The sequence below is a fragment of the Onychomys torridus genome, chromosome 3 (assembly GCF_903995425.1).
Source record: "Onychomys torridus chromosome 3, mOncTor1.1, whole genome shotgun sequence".
Taxonomy (NCBI): domain Eukaryota; kingdom Metazoa; phylum Chordata; class Mammalia; order Rodentia; family Cricetidae; genus Onychomys; species Onychomys torridus.
In genome coordinates, this window is record NC_050445.1 from 143,504,986 (window position 1) to 143,516,524 (window position 11,539).

An 11,539-nucleotide genomic window follows, 5' to 3' on the forward strand; every position below is an offset into this window, starting at 1 on the left:
GAAACCTGGTATGCCAGAGGGACCTGGGCGGGCTGACCCTTTCTGTACCGCCTTGGGTCTTTCACTTCGCGTGCCAGCCAAGGCTTTTGGTTCCCATGAAGTCTTTTCAGCAGGACAACAACCCTGCAGGTGATACCCATCCCCCAGGAAAGTATTGTTGGGGGGACCATAGTCACCTAAATGGCTTGACCTCTGTGTTTTCAAGAACCCAGGACCACACTTCTGGGTGAACAAGATAACGTGAATGGAATCGCCTCTCTTTTGAACCTGCTTGAAGGCGGGTGTTCACGCTGGCATCGCTTCTCCTAACCGTGATGACTTCATGCTCTTCACCCTTACGCGTTCTTCAAATCCCTGAGTCACGCTCTGTTTATGTTGTCTGTTTATGTACCAACTCCAGCACAGGTCCAAACGAAAGGACGCCAGAGAGGGGAGGAAGAGCTGGGGTCGAGAAGCCAGGCCAGCCACGGGTGCCAGGCAAAGGTCAAAATGCAAGCACAGAACATTTCAGCCTGGGCTACAGATCTCGTGACTCCTGGCGCTTTTCCTGCACCAGACTCCTGATCCTATTGCTCTGGAAACAGCTGGATTTTCTTCCTGTGTGTTTGTTTTGGGCACCAAGCAAGAAACACGAAGGGGAGGGAAGAAGACTTTTGTTAGAGCGTTCTTTGGGTTAAAAATCTTTAACATCAAACCACAATATTAAAAGATAGAGAAAAAAGACTTTTGATTTTTGTTAGAAAATTTAGAGTGATTTAGTAAAGGTTTAGGCGTAAAGGACACACACATAAATAATCAATGTTTCTGTCCACCCCCATCCAGAAGATCCTTCGCGCCGGGGGCGGGGCTTCGTGATGTCACAACACCGCCCTGGTGTTTTTGTGTTCCCAGCTCTTGGGGAAAGCCACCCGATTTCTTTACCTGGTGGTCTTTTGCCTTCGGACCCGGAGATCTTCAGATCCCTCTCTGGACGTTTGGCCACGTAACACGGCGACGGGCGCGTGGGAGCTGACGCGGGTGGAGCGATTGTGATAAGGTTGACATTGATCGGGGGTGGCCAGACGCGAGACCCAGTCCCCAGCCCGCACTGCAGGCCCCGTCCGGGGAGCCCGAACAACCTGCGGTCCATCATGAAGTTCCAGTATAAGGAAGACCATCCCTTCGAATATCGGAAAAAAGAAGGTGAAAAGATTAGGAAGAAATACCCGGACCGGGTGCCGGTGAGTGGGGGCGGGGAGGGGGAGGGCGAGCTGGGGAATTCGCGAGCTGGTCGCCCTGGAGCTGGAGGGTAGCCTGGCGCTGGCGGGTGGCCTGGAGCAGGAGGGTAGCTTGGCCCTGGTGGGTGGCCCTGTCATAGGAGGGTCCCCAGAATCGTATCCTGATCGGTTTTGACCAACCGGTATCCCCAGGGCCTGTGCCCACCTTTGGCATCTCGAAAGCGCAACCTGCGTGGCGGGTGACTCAGCAGGATCAGCTCTCTCTCGTGGAGGTGGGGAATGTGCGCGTGGCACGGCCTGTGTGTGCGGGAGCCACTGGTTGGGGGCCCAGGCCGGATGCGTTTATAGAGAGCGCAGCGCAACTATGGAGTGGCAGGTGCTGTGAACCTTGCGACCATGCTTGTCTGCCTTACGTGGTTCTCCATGAATCCGAGGTTCGTCCTCGTTTCCTTGAGCGTAGGAGGAACAACTTGAGAAGTCAGTAGATTCTACCCTGCGTTTTCTTAGAATTAGGAGGCGGGGGAGATCCGCCAGACCCGCCCCGCAAATAAGGTCACTCTCTCTCTGCGCCACAGTGAGCTTGCTTCATCATCATTACTGTCTCCCTGACCATGCGACATTAAAGAAGGCCTTACCCTGCCCTGGGGATGGGTTGGGCTCTTGGATCCCAAGAGTGAGGACTGAGAACCATTTCCTACACGAAATTATACCCCGATTTAAAGAGTTAAAACCTAGTTCATGCAATTAGGAGAAAAATACTGAGGGAGTCTTCAGCATCCGGGTGTTTTTCCCTTTACCCCCTCCCCCGCCCAATTGCCTGCCTGTTTTTTTTTTTTTTTTTTTTTTCTTCTCTTTTGAAGGCTACGCAGCAGAATTGGAAGCGGAGGACGACATTACTGTTAGCTTCCGTGGATAGAGGAGCAGGAGCTTTTAAAATCGTTCTTTTTATCTGTACAGGCAATGATGTTACATTAGCATTACTAGTAAACTTAAAGGGTAAAGAGCTGGACTTACCTAATAATTTTTCTTGATGTGTAAGTACTTTTGGGGGGCTTCTTCCTCAGTCTTTATCTCAGCTATTGCTTCCAGAAGAAATGTAGGCCCTACTGGAAACAAGTTCCCAGCCCCATTTTCTGTTTGGAAGGGGGTAGTTAACTATTCCACTATTCTTCAGAATTACACACAAGGGTCTTAAGGAAAAGTCTGGAAACACACTAGCCATGGCTTCTTAGTACACAGCCCTTCACATGTTTCCATGGAGGATTGCTTTGAAAGTTTCTGTTTGTCAGCACCCCCCCCCCCACACACACACACTTAATATTTTAAGACACGTGGACCACCTAGGAGCCAGCACTCCGAATGTCTTGTCTGCATATTCACTGACTCGCCTCACACCATCACACTCCTTGTGCTACAGATGTAAGCCTGAAGCACAGGGAAGTGAAGTCACCACCCAAAGATCTGACATTGCTGGCTGGCAGAGTGGAATTTCAACCTGGCTGCCATGCTTCAGGGCTTCTAGAGCCCTTGACCTTCAGGTTGTCCTTTTTTTCCAGTTTGTTGTATAGTTCGATTAACCAGAATTAAGTGTACACCTTCCATGGTCGAGTCCTGGAAGTAGGTTAAGTCTTGCTGCCATCCAGAGTTTAGCTGGGAGTCCAGTGCCAGCCTGGAAATCTAAGTGAATGTCTACCTGTTATTAAGAATTTTAAGAGATACAAGCTGTGGCATGTACCCATCTCCAAATTCAGTTAAAACCCCCTATATTTCCTCAAAATAGGAGCCTTTCTAATTCCGTTGGTTACTACACTCAACTAGAATATTTTAGTTTCTCCTTATTCTTCTCCTGCTTGTGACGATGTTGAATGTTTTACTTCAGTGATAATTTATAAGCAAAGAAAGCCTCTCTCAGCTCTCATGGATCCGCAGCCCGAGAGGTTCTCAACCTATGGCTCTTATCCTGGTTGTGAGAGAAGAGCTCTGCTACATGGCAGAGATTTGGGTTGGGGGGCAGCACTGGGGATGGAGCCCTTTGCCCAGTGGCCTCTCCATCCCTGGGTACACCCTTAGCCCCAGCGATGTGGTTTTTGTTTCAGGGTTGTAACCAGAGTTCCTAGGCCTTGGGCACAGAACTGAATCTTACTATGCTCAGGTTTACAGAAAAGCCACTTAGTTTCTAAGGCAGTCTGACTCACAACCTAAGCTTGGCCTCAGAAGAGGTACGTGTGGGCCTTGGGAGAGGGGATCATGGGATCCTGAAATAACTGAGTGTTGGAAACCTGTAATAGCAGGAACTGCTGGACACACTATTTTTAAACATTTGTAAACAGCCCTATGGTGTATGAGCCACCTGCCACAGATGGAGAAAACAGTTTGGTTTTATTTTTCTTCTCTTCTTGGTTGGGAGCTGCCAGGTCTCAGAGTTCCTGTGGTAAATACCAGGGTTCCCCTTGTTTTCTGTGCTCTGTCCTGTGTAGCCTGCCTTCTTTCCTTCCTCATTTCTGGCCCTTTACTAGTCTCTTTTCCATGCTCTGTTCTATTTAATTTGAAGCTTTGGATTCACCTCTGTCTGCCCAGGCATTTATGTGTACTTATTTGTATGCTCTTTTGAGGTGCAGCTTGTGGAGAAGCCTAGACAGGCCTGAGACACCCTGAAGGTCACACGGTGTCTAGGGACACTTGTCCAATGTCTGTTTCTGCTTCCTCGCTCTTTGGTATATTCCATTTCTCATGTCTCAGATGAGTTTAACAAAGACTCTAATGTTAATATTCTTGCAATCTATTTTCTGTTTTCTAAGTAAATATATAAACATCTAAGATTTTGTGTGTCTTTTTCTTTGTTAAAAATGTATAACCTTTAAAAAGGTTATAAAAATATTTAATGTAGATAGTATAAAATCCTAACATAGTTACTAATGCAGAGTGATCCAGTGCATTGCTCTCAGAAAGTGTCACTCATAAAAAAAAATTCGTAGTAGTTTTCACTTAGCCGTGAATACCTTTTTGCAAAGATTGGAATCTGAGCCATGTTACCTGTGTGTGTTAGCTGTCACTGTAGCAATGTCTGAGACAGTCACCTTCTAGAAGGCAAGAAAGCTGCTGGCTTGAGAAGCCTTCATCTGTGCTCACTTGGCTCCATTCTTTGGGCCGGTCGTGAGTCAGCCCGTCATGGTGGGGAGCACAGAGGGCTCAATGATCTACAACTTCATGAGGGCCCGCCCCTTAGAGTTCCCACCACTTACTTATGCATAGCACCAGGGCATGAACACTTCTTTAACATAGGGGCCTTTGGAAGGAAGGCCGTGAAGATCTAAGCTGTAATGTTATGTCTGTAATAAATGGTGTTTCCCATTCTGTGTGTATGTGTGCGTAAGTGTGTGCACATGTGAGGAGGCATGTGTGTGACTGTGTGCAGATATGCATGCACGTGGTAGAGGCCAGAGGTTGATGTCTGGTACAATTCTTGGCTGCTGTTCATATTACTCGCTATGAACCTAGTTCAGTTAGCCCACTTCAGTTAGTCTGGCAAGACAGCCTGGCCCAGGATCTCCAGTCTCTGCCTTCCCAGCACTGGGATTAGTGTTGGGCCCACACATCCATGTGGCATTTACACAGATTTTAGGGATCTGAACTCAGTCATCAGACTTTCACATATAGTGAGTGCTTTTATCACCACACTATCTCCCCAGTCCATACATGGTATTTTAGAGAAAAGAATAAAACTGATAGGTCATTAGACTGTCCTAGAAACACAGAACAACTTCCTGATTTTAATGAAATACCATAAGGTAAATGGTCTTTTACTGTTCTTATAGGTAATTTGTAGTTGTATAAGATCAAGGAGAGTTGGAAGCAAGGACTGAAAAATTACACTGAGCCTGGATAGTGTAGGCAGATTTAAGGTATGGAAGGAAAAAGGCAATGCTAGGGTCTGCAGTTTTCATCCCCTCTCCTGTTCTCCTTCTAGGTCATCGTGGAGAAGGCTCCTAAAGCCAGGGTCCCTGATCTGGACAAGAGGAAGTACCTTGTGCCCTCTGACCTCACCGGTAACAATCTTTCTCTCTTCTGACCCTTTGTTGCAGGCAAAGCATTTCTGATCTTTATTTCAAGTCTAAGCTGGTGACCACATGGGTTGTGACTATGCATGGCTTCTTCAGGGAGCTAGCTGGCCAGTGTAGTCAGGCACACTTTGCCCTTCTGTTTCCAGTTCTGTTTGGATTTCCCAAACTCACTTGGATTGCCATACTCACATGTCTCACTCATGAAGACACAGCAAAGCAGTATTCTGGAGTAAAGGAACAATTGTCTGTCTTTTAAACCACTTTAAAAATCAGCCACGGTGATCCAGAGGTCCATTGGTTCCAAAGCCAACCCAGTGTCATGGGAGGATCACATTTCAGAGATTCGTATCTAAATGCTTTATCTCTTAAACGTGTTTCTGTTTGGGGGACAGAAACTGCAGACACTAGCATATCTTCTGTTTTGAATTACGTGTATTTAGACTTTACCTTGTTCTTAATGAAGTGCCAGGTGCTTTCAGGATACTCTGGACAGATTCTTTTTAGACAGGTTTGCCCTGGAGTTCATGTATTTGTCAGCCTTCCAGAAGTTTTTCATGGTTTGCAGGAGTGAGACTAAACACTGAATACATTCACTGTCTTGATACTTGCCCCATTGTGCGGCGATGTCCAGAGTCCAGTGGATCTCTTCATATTGTTAGCTCTCAGGGTGGGAATGGAGCTAGAAAAGCACCAGGGGTCCGTTTTAGACAGGAATTCTTTTATCTACATCATAACTCCCCCACAGTAGTCATTAGGCTTGAGGTTGAATAAAGAGGAAGAGAAGCAGTCCCACTGTGGTGTGTCAGGGATTGTATGGGCCTCAGTTTCTCTTTTGCCACTAAGGATCTTGGGTCTTTCAGACCCAGGATTTGGGTCTACAAAGCTTGTTCTTATGCTAAAGGAGATAGATACAATAGACTTTGGTTTCCCCCTTTTACTAATCCTTTTTCTTTTCTTGTCCTACTCTCTGTTTCCTTCATGTAGTTGGCCAGTTCTACTTCTTAATCCGGAAGAGAATCCACCTGAGACCTGAGGACGCCTTATTCTTCTTTGTCAACAACACTATCCCTCCCACGAGTGCCACCATGGGCCAGCTGTATGAGGTAAGGTTTTGGTCACAATATCGCACAGCCTGGTGTCCCCTAGCTCTGGTTCCAGGGTTTGTTAACACACCTGGGAAGTAGGGCAGGAGGTGTTATTTATGGGGATCCTCTTACACATGGCAGTGTGAAGCTGGGCGATTAGATAACCCTGTCCTTTAGGGATGGAGCACCTTCTCAGTTTAATCTTCTGAAATCTTCTTTCAATCCTGCCTGACTTGAGTAGTTCTTGATAGCAAGGGATCACCAGAGCAGCTATACTTCTTGAACACTGTCACACAAGATGCTGCCTTCCCATTGTGCCCCATTAGTCACATACACATCGAATAGCCTCTAGTCTTGCCCTTATTCCATAGCATTTATTCCCCGTGACTACGCATTTCAGTATGTGTTTTGTGATATCTGTGCTCTCCTTGCTAGGGTGAAGGATTTTTTTGTTTGTTTTTGTTTTGCATGTGTGTGTGCACACAGGTAGAAGTCAGAGGACAACTTAGGGTGTCATCTTCAAGAACACTGTGAGTCTCTCTTGAGATGGGTCTCTCATTGACTTAGAGCACACCAATAGGCTGGCCTGGCTTGCCAGTGAGCCTCAGGGATTCTCCTGTGTCTACCTCCCCAGTGCTGGGGTTACAAGCACACAACCATTTTTATCTGGTTTCTGGACATTGAACTCAGGTCCTCTGGGCTTGCAAGGCAAGTGCTTGACTGAGTGACCTACCTCCCCACAGAATAATATTTTTCTCCAAGATAAGAATTATTTCCCAATATTTTGTTTGTGAAAGCTTTGAAAACATGCCAAAAAAGTTGAAATGTACTGAAAAGATGGACTGGCTTACCAGGGTTCAACTCACATTGTACTGTTCTTGTTTTTTGATTTTCGTACTTTTCAATCACATTCATCCCTGCCCCTTACCCTCTCTCTTTCCCCTCCCACTCTTGTGTATCTTACCAGCTAGATCTCCTATTTCCATTTTTTTTTTTTTTAACCCAATGAATGTCTTTAGGGTCATTTATAGGCAAGTGGGAAGTTTGTTTACGGAAGCATGGTCACCTTACAAGTGACTTCTCACTTCTATTAAATTCTTTCTTCCTCTTCTACCACAATATTCCCTGAACTTTGGAGGGGGCAGTTTAGATAAACTATTTGTGACCAGACATTAATCACTTACATCTGTTCTTTGACCAATTATTAGGCTCTGAAGTCACTGCTGACCACTGCAAAAAGAAATTCCCCTGACTAAAGCTGACTGTAGAATGAATGTTTTAATGAAGTTATTTTTCTGCTGTTGCTGATATATGTTCTCTATAAAACTTGCGTTTATGGTCAGAGACCAACATGTAGTTGATACCTCTTCCTATTCTTTGTTCCTTTTCCCCCTCTTTCCCCAGTACGACAACTTGAGCTAAAAAGCCTCACACGTGCTAGGCAAATGCTCTACCACTGGGCTGTACACCCAGCCTTCTTCCATTCTTTTAACGGAGGCTAATGATGACTAATGTGTCTCCTCTTCAAGGTTGTTCAAGACTCAGAATCACAGAGACAATGAACATGAATTTTTAATATTCTCTGAACTGTCTTCTCGTCTCCTCTTTTAGGACAACCACGAGGAAGACTATTTTCTGTATGTGGCCTACAGTGACGAAAGTGTCTATGGGAAATGAGGCAGAAGCCCAGCAGATGGGAGCACCTGGACTTGGGGGTAGGGGTGGGGTGCGCGTGGGACTTGGGGAACCAGAGGGAGGGCTCCCAACCATGGAGGAGATGCAAGGTGAAGACATCGGAAAACATCACACCGCACACACTGTCGTCTTTTTTTCACAAGCTCAATTGTTAGTTTTCTCTGCATCCTCAGCCCAGGAAGAACTTGTGTTGGATTGGCTGTGAGAGCGGGATGGGGACGACATCATTCACAGCCTTCTTGTGAGTTTTTGTGCAGTTTCATGAGAAGGTTGGGAGGAGGGCAGGTGGCCGCTAGAGAAGAATACAGTTCAGCAGCAACTCCTGTCTCTTTGGGCAGAGGTTTGATTTTTGGTATTTGCATAGGCCACATAGGGAAAGGGGGAAAAATGCTTTAGGAGCTGTAGGGGACCATGCCTAAGGGACCAAAAAATACCCACTGTCAATGAAGCATTGTGACCCCTGACTTCTGTCTCCAATTCCTCCCTCTCCTAATCCTTTTCTTCCACACAAGTGTCACAGCTCTGCCCCAGGTGGGGCAGTGGATGTTCACACAGACTTTTAGATGGGGTCCTCTTGGGAAACAGGGTTGTGCGGGAACGTGGTTTGCTTGCCCATAGTTCGGATGGCATTAAACTGGAGTTCAGGGTTGAACATCTCCGCTCCGCATCCCATAAGTACCTTAGAATTTCAGGAGCCTCAGGATCAGTCCTTTAGCATTTCCTTCAGCTTCCTCATGTACAGGGACAGAGTGTCTACTGGAGGGTCCGGGTTACAAGGTAAGCTAGATTACACACCTGCCACTTCTCCTCCCCTGCTGCGGGCTCTTCAGTCTCACACGCACTGGAATGCTAAGTGATGGCCAGCTGTTTCCCTCCATGCCATCTGCTATTCAGAAAAGATGGAGTGAGGACTCTAGTGTTTCATGGGGGTTTTACTCATTCATTTTCATCTAGGGGCTATGTGGGGAGGGGCGGGAGCAGGAATTGCATTCACACATGACATTTCAATTCATCTCTGCAAATGAAGAGCATCCTCCCTGTTGGGAGCAATCTGTATGTCTGCTTTGTCAGCTGCAGGTTCTGATACTTTGAAGTCAATGCTGTCAGGCCAGGGAAATAAAATAATTGCTTACCTTAAAAATCCACCTGAATGCAGAATTGTCACCTTTTTTTTTTCTTTTGGTTTGCATTTGAATGAAGGTTGTGTGGACACTTGAGTTTTCAGAGATTGAAGTGGGTGTGGGGTTGGCTGTGTGCGCTTACATAGGGTCAGATGTATATGTGTTCATTTAGTTGTTGCCCAGGGGTGAAGGTTACAGTGTAGTATGCCTGAAGTGTTTCTGTGTGCATGATTTTCCTCTTGATGTGTAAGTGTCCAGTCGCTGCTTCGTGTGTTTCTCAAAACTAACGTCTGCCTGCCTCATGGTGGAGGGCTGGTGCGTGCTGTGCTAATTAGGAATGCAAATGTCTAGCCTTTGGCCCAGATTTGGCTGGCAGCTGCATATGCCAGTAATTGTGAGCAAGTGACTTAGAAGAGTCTGCTGAGCCTTCAACTCTGACTGCTGCTCCAGGTGGCACTGCAGGTCCCAAACACAACTTATTCTCTCCATTATGCTTCACAAGAGGTCTTCCAGAGCAGGAGATAGACAGTCTGGCTGTGGAGTCAAGGACAATTCAGTGTCTTCTAGCTATATGTGGGTCTTTCACTGAGTCAGGAAGCCTGTGTGGCTAGTCTGTGGGGTTGGAAATCATAGAGAACAAACAGGACATGAGTGAAGAACTCTTAGTTCCATGTCTAACCTTCTGAATTCTTGGCAGCTGCACACCTAGGTGGTAGCTTCCTCTTTAATTTTAAGAAATAGGGTTGAGTCACCAGAAAGGAATTATTAGGAAGTCATAGAAGAGCTATGCCAGGATTTTACCAACCTGCCCACAGAACTGATGGAGAAAATTCAGTTAGCATTGAGAGGAAAGAGGGAAGCTGGACCAGGAAACAAAACTTTTCTAGAAAATGGAAATGGTTTGAAGTTTTCCATCAGTACATTGAAAATTAGATGAGTATGGTTACAGAAATGACAGTGTGTTATTGTCTGACAAGGCCAAGAGGGGCCCATGCTTGGGCTGTTGATATGACAGCTATTTTGAAATATTACCCACCACCTAGGAGTAGGACTGGATGTTCCAAAGGGTACTCAGTGGAGCCTGTGCCTTCTGGGCTCATCAGAAACCACAGGCCTTTGCTGAACTGGACCTTTGAATTCAAAGACTGTCTCCCAGAAGGCCCTGACTTTTTCCAGTCCCACTTTTTGCTAGATTTTTCAGATGAAAAAATTATCAGATAGGATATCACTATTTTAGACCAGTACCATTTCACAGATGCATAATTTTAATTAACTTAGCTAAGTTTAGCCCCAACGCTCTGCTTAGAACTCAATCCTGAATACAGGATCTTACCACCTCATAGTTTCCACAATCTTATCTGCCTAATTCTTTCAGGCCTTGCTGGCTTCCTGTGAACTGAAAACAGTGTGGGAAATGTCTTGGTAACCTGGGCTCTATGTTCTAAGTCACATTAATTGGCTAACTCCAGATCTGCTCTGTCAGGATGGAGTTTTATGATATACCAAGCAAGTCATTCTTTCCTTTAGAGACCATGTAACATTAGCATCAGAGACAAGTCTAGTTCTTGCTGAAAAAATCTGGACTATATGCAAGGGTAAGCTTGGACATTTGCCAAGGGCAATCCTTTCTTATGACTAGTTCTCTAGTGGGTGAAATAGCTGGTCAGTCTCCTTACCTTTAGGGTAGAAATCTCCCCCATCAAGATATACAGTGGTGGTGCATCCAGGCTTTGTACCCCTCTGGGGACCACAGCCCTGTGTGAGTGGAGGCTAGATGGAAAATCCCATTTCTGAATACAAGAACATTGCTTACTTTTCTCCTAATGCTGAATTGCTTGGTTCTCTCAAAGCATCCTGTACCTATTTGAAGATATAGACTGTATTGTATATTCAGAGGTTAAGATTACAAAATAACAAAACATGATGTTAAGTAATGTAAATGATGAGGCTGATGAGTGTATTTCCTGGCATGCTAACAGCAGCCTCGGTGACTCTCCAGGGTCATGTGCTGTTTCCTGGGTCCTGCCCTGATTCTTGGGATGCTACCCTTTGGGAATATTAACATGAAGATTATAATTCCATATAAATAGCTATGAGATGATTTTGAAGCTATGTGGCACAGGAGTGTGGATATACATGTCTGGGGAGACAACATGAAATCAGCTGTAGCAATGAAAATATCCAGGCATTCTGGAAAATAACCTGGTTGATAATTCTCTTTTATCTAGCTTTCACTTTGTAATTTGTTTGTCAGTGCTGGGCATGAACCCATTGCCTCACATGTAATAGGTAAGTATTCTGTCTTTTGGTTGTATCCCCAGCCATCTGTGTAAACCATTACTCAACTGTCTTTGTATTTT

The 11,539-nt window shown here is 45.7% G+C and overlaps 1 protein-coding gene across 1 annotated transcript; it reads left to right on the forward strand.

Annotated features, from left to right (window-relative positions):
* Positions 1-848: 848 nt before the first annotated feature.
* On the forward strand, positions 849-9,209 carry Gabarapl1 (GABA type A receptor associated protein like 1). Its single transcript, XM_036181609.1, has 4 exons — positions 849-1,220; positions 5,185-5,263; positions 6,263-6,381; positions 7,975-9,209. The coding sequence occupies exons 1-4, from the start codon at positions 1,131-1,133 to the stop codon at positions 8,038-8,040; spliced, it is 354 nt and encodes a 117-aa protein (XP_036037502.1). The 5' UTR covers positions 849-1,130; the 3' UTR covers positions 8,041-9,209.
* The last annotated feature ends 2,330 nt before the right edge of the window (positions 9,210-11,539 follow it).

What these genes read in the sequence shown, in the direction of transcription:
- Gabarapl1 (XM_036181609.1), top strand. Translation starts at nt 1,131, where the DNA reads ATGAAGTTCCAGTATAAGGAAGACCATCCCTTCGAATATCGGAAAAAA. An exon ending in AATACCCGGACCGGGTGCCG is followed by an intron (nt 1,221 to 5,184) that starts GTGAGTGGGGGC and finishes TTCTCCTTCTAG; the next exon opens with GTCATCGTGGAGAAGGCTCC. An exon ending in CCATGGGCCAGCTGTATGAG is followed by an intron (nt 6,382 to 7,974) that starts GTAAGGTTTTGG and finishes CTCCTCTTTTAG; the next exon opens with GACAACCACGAGGAAGACTA.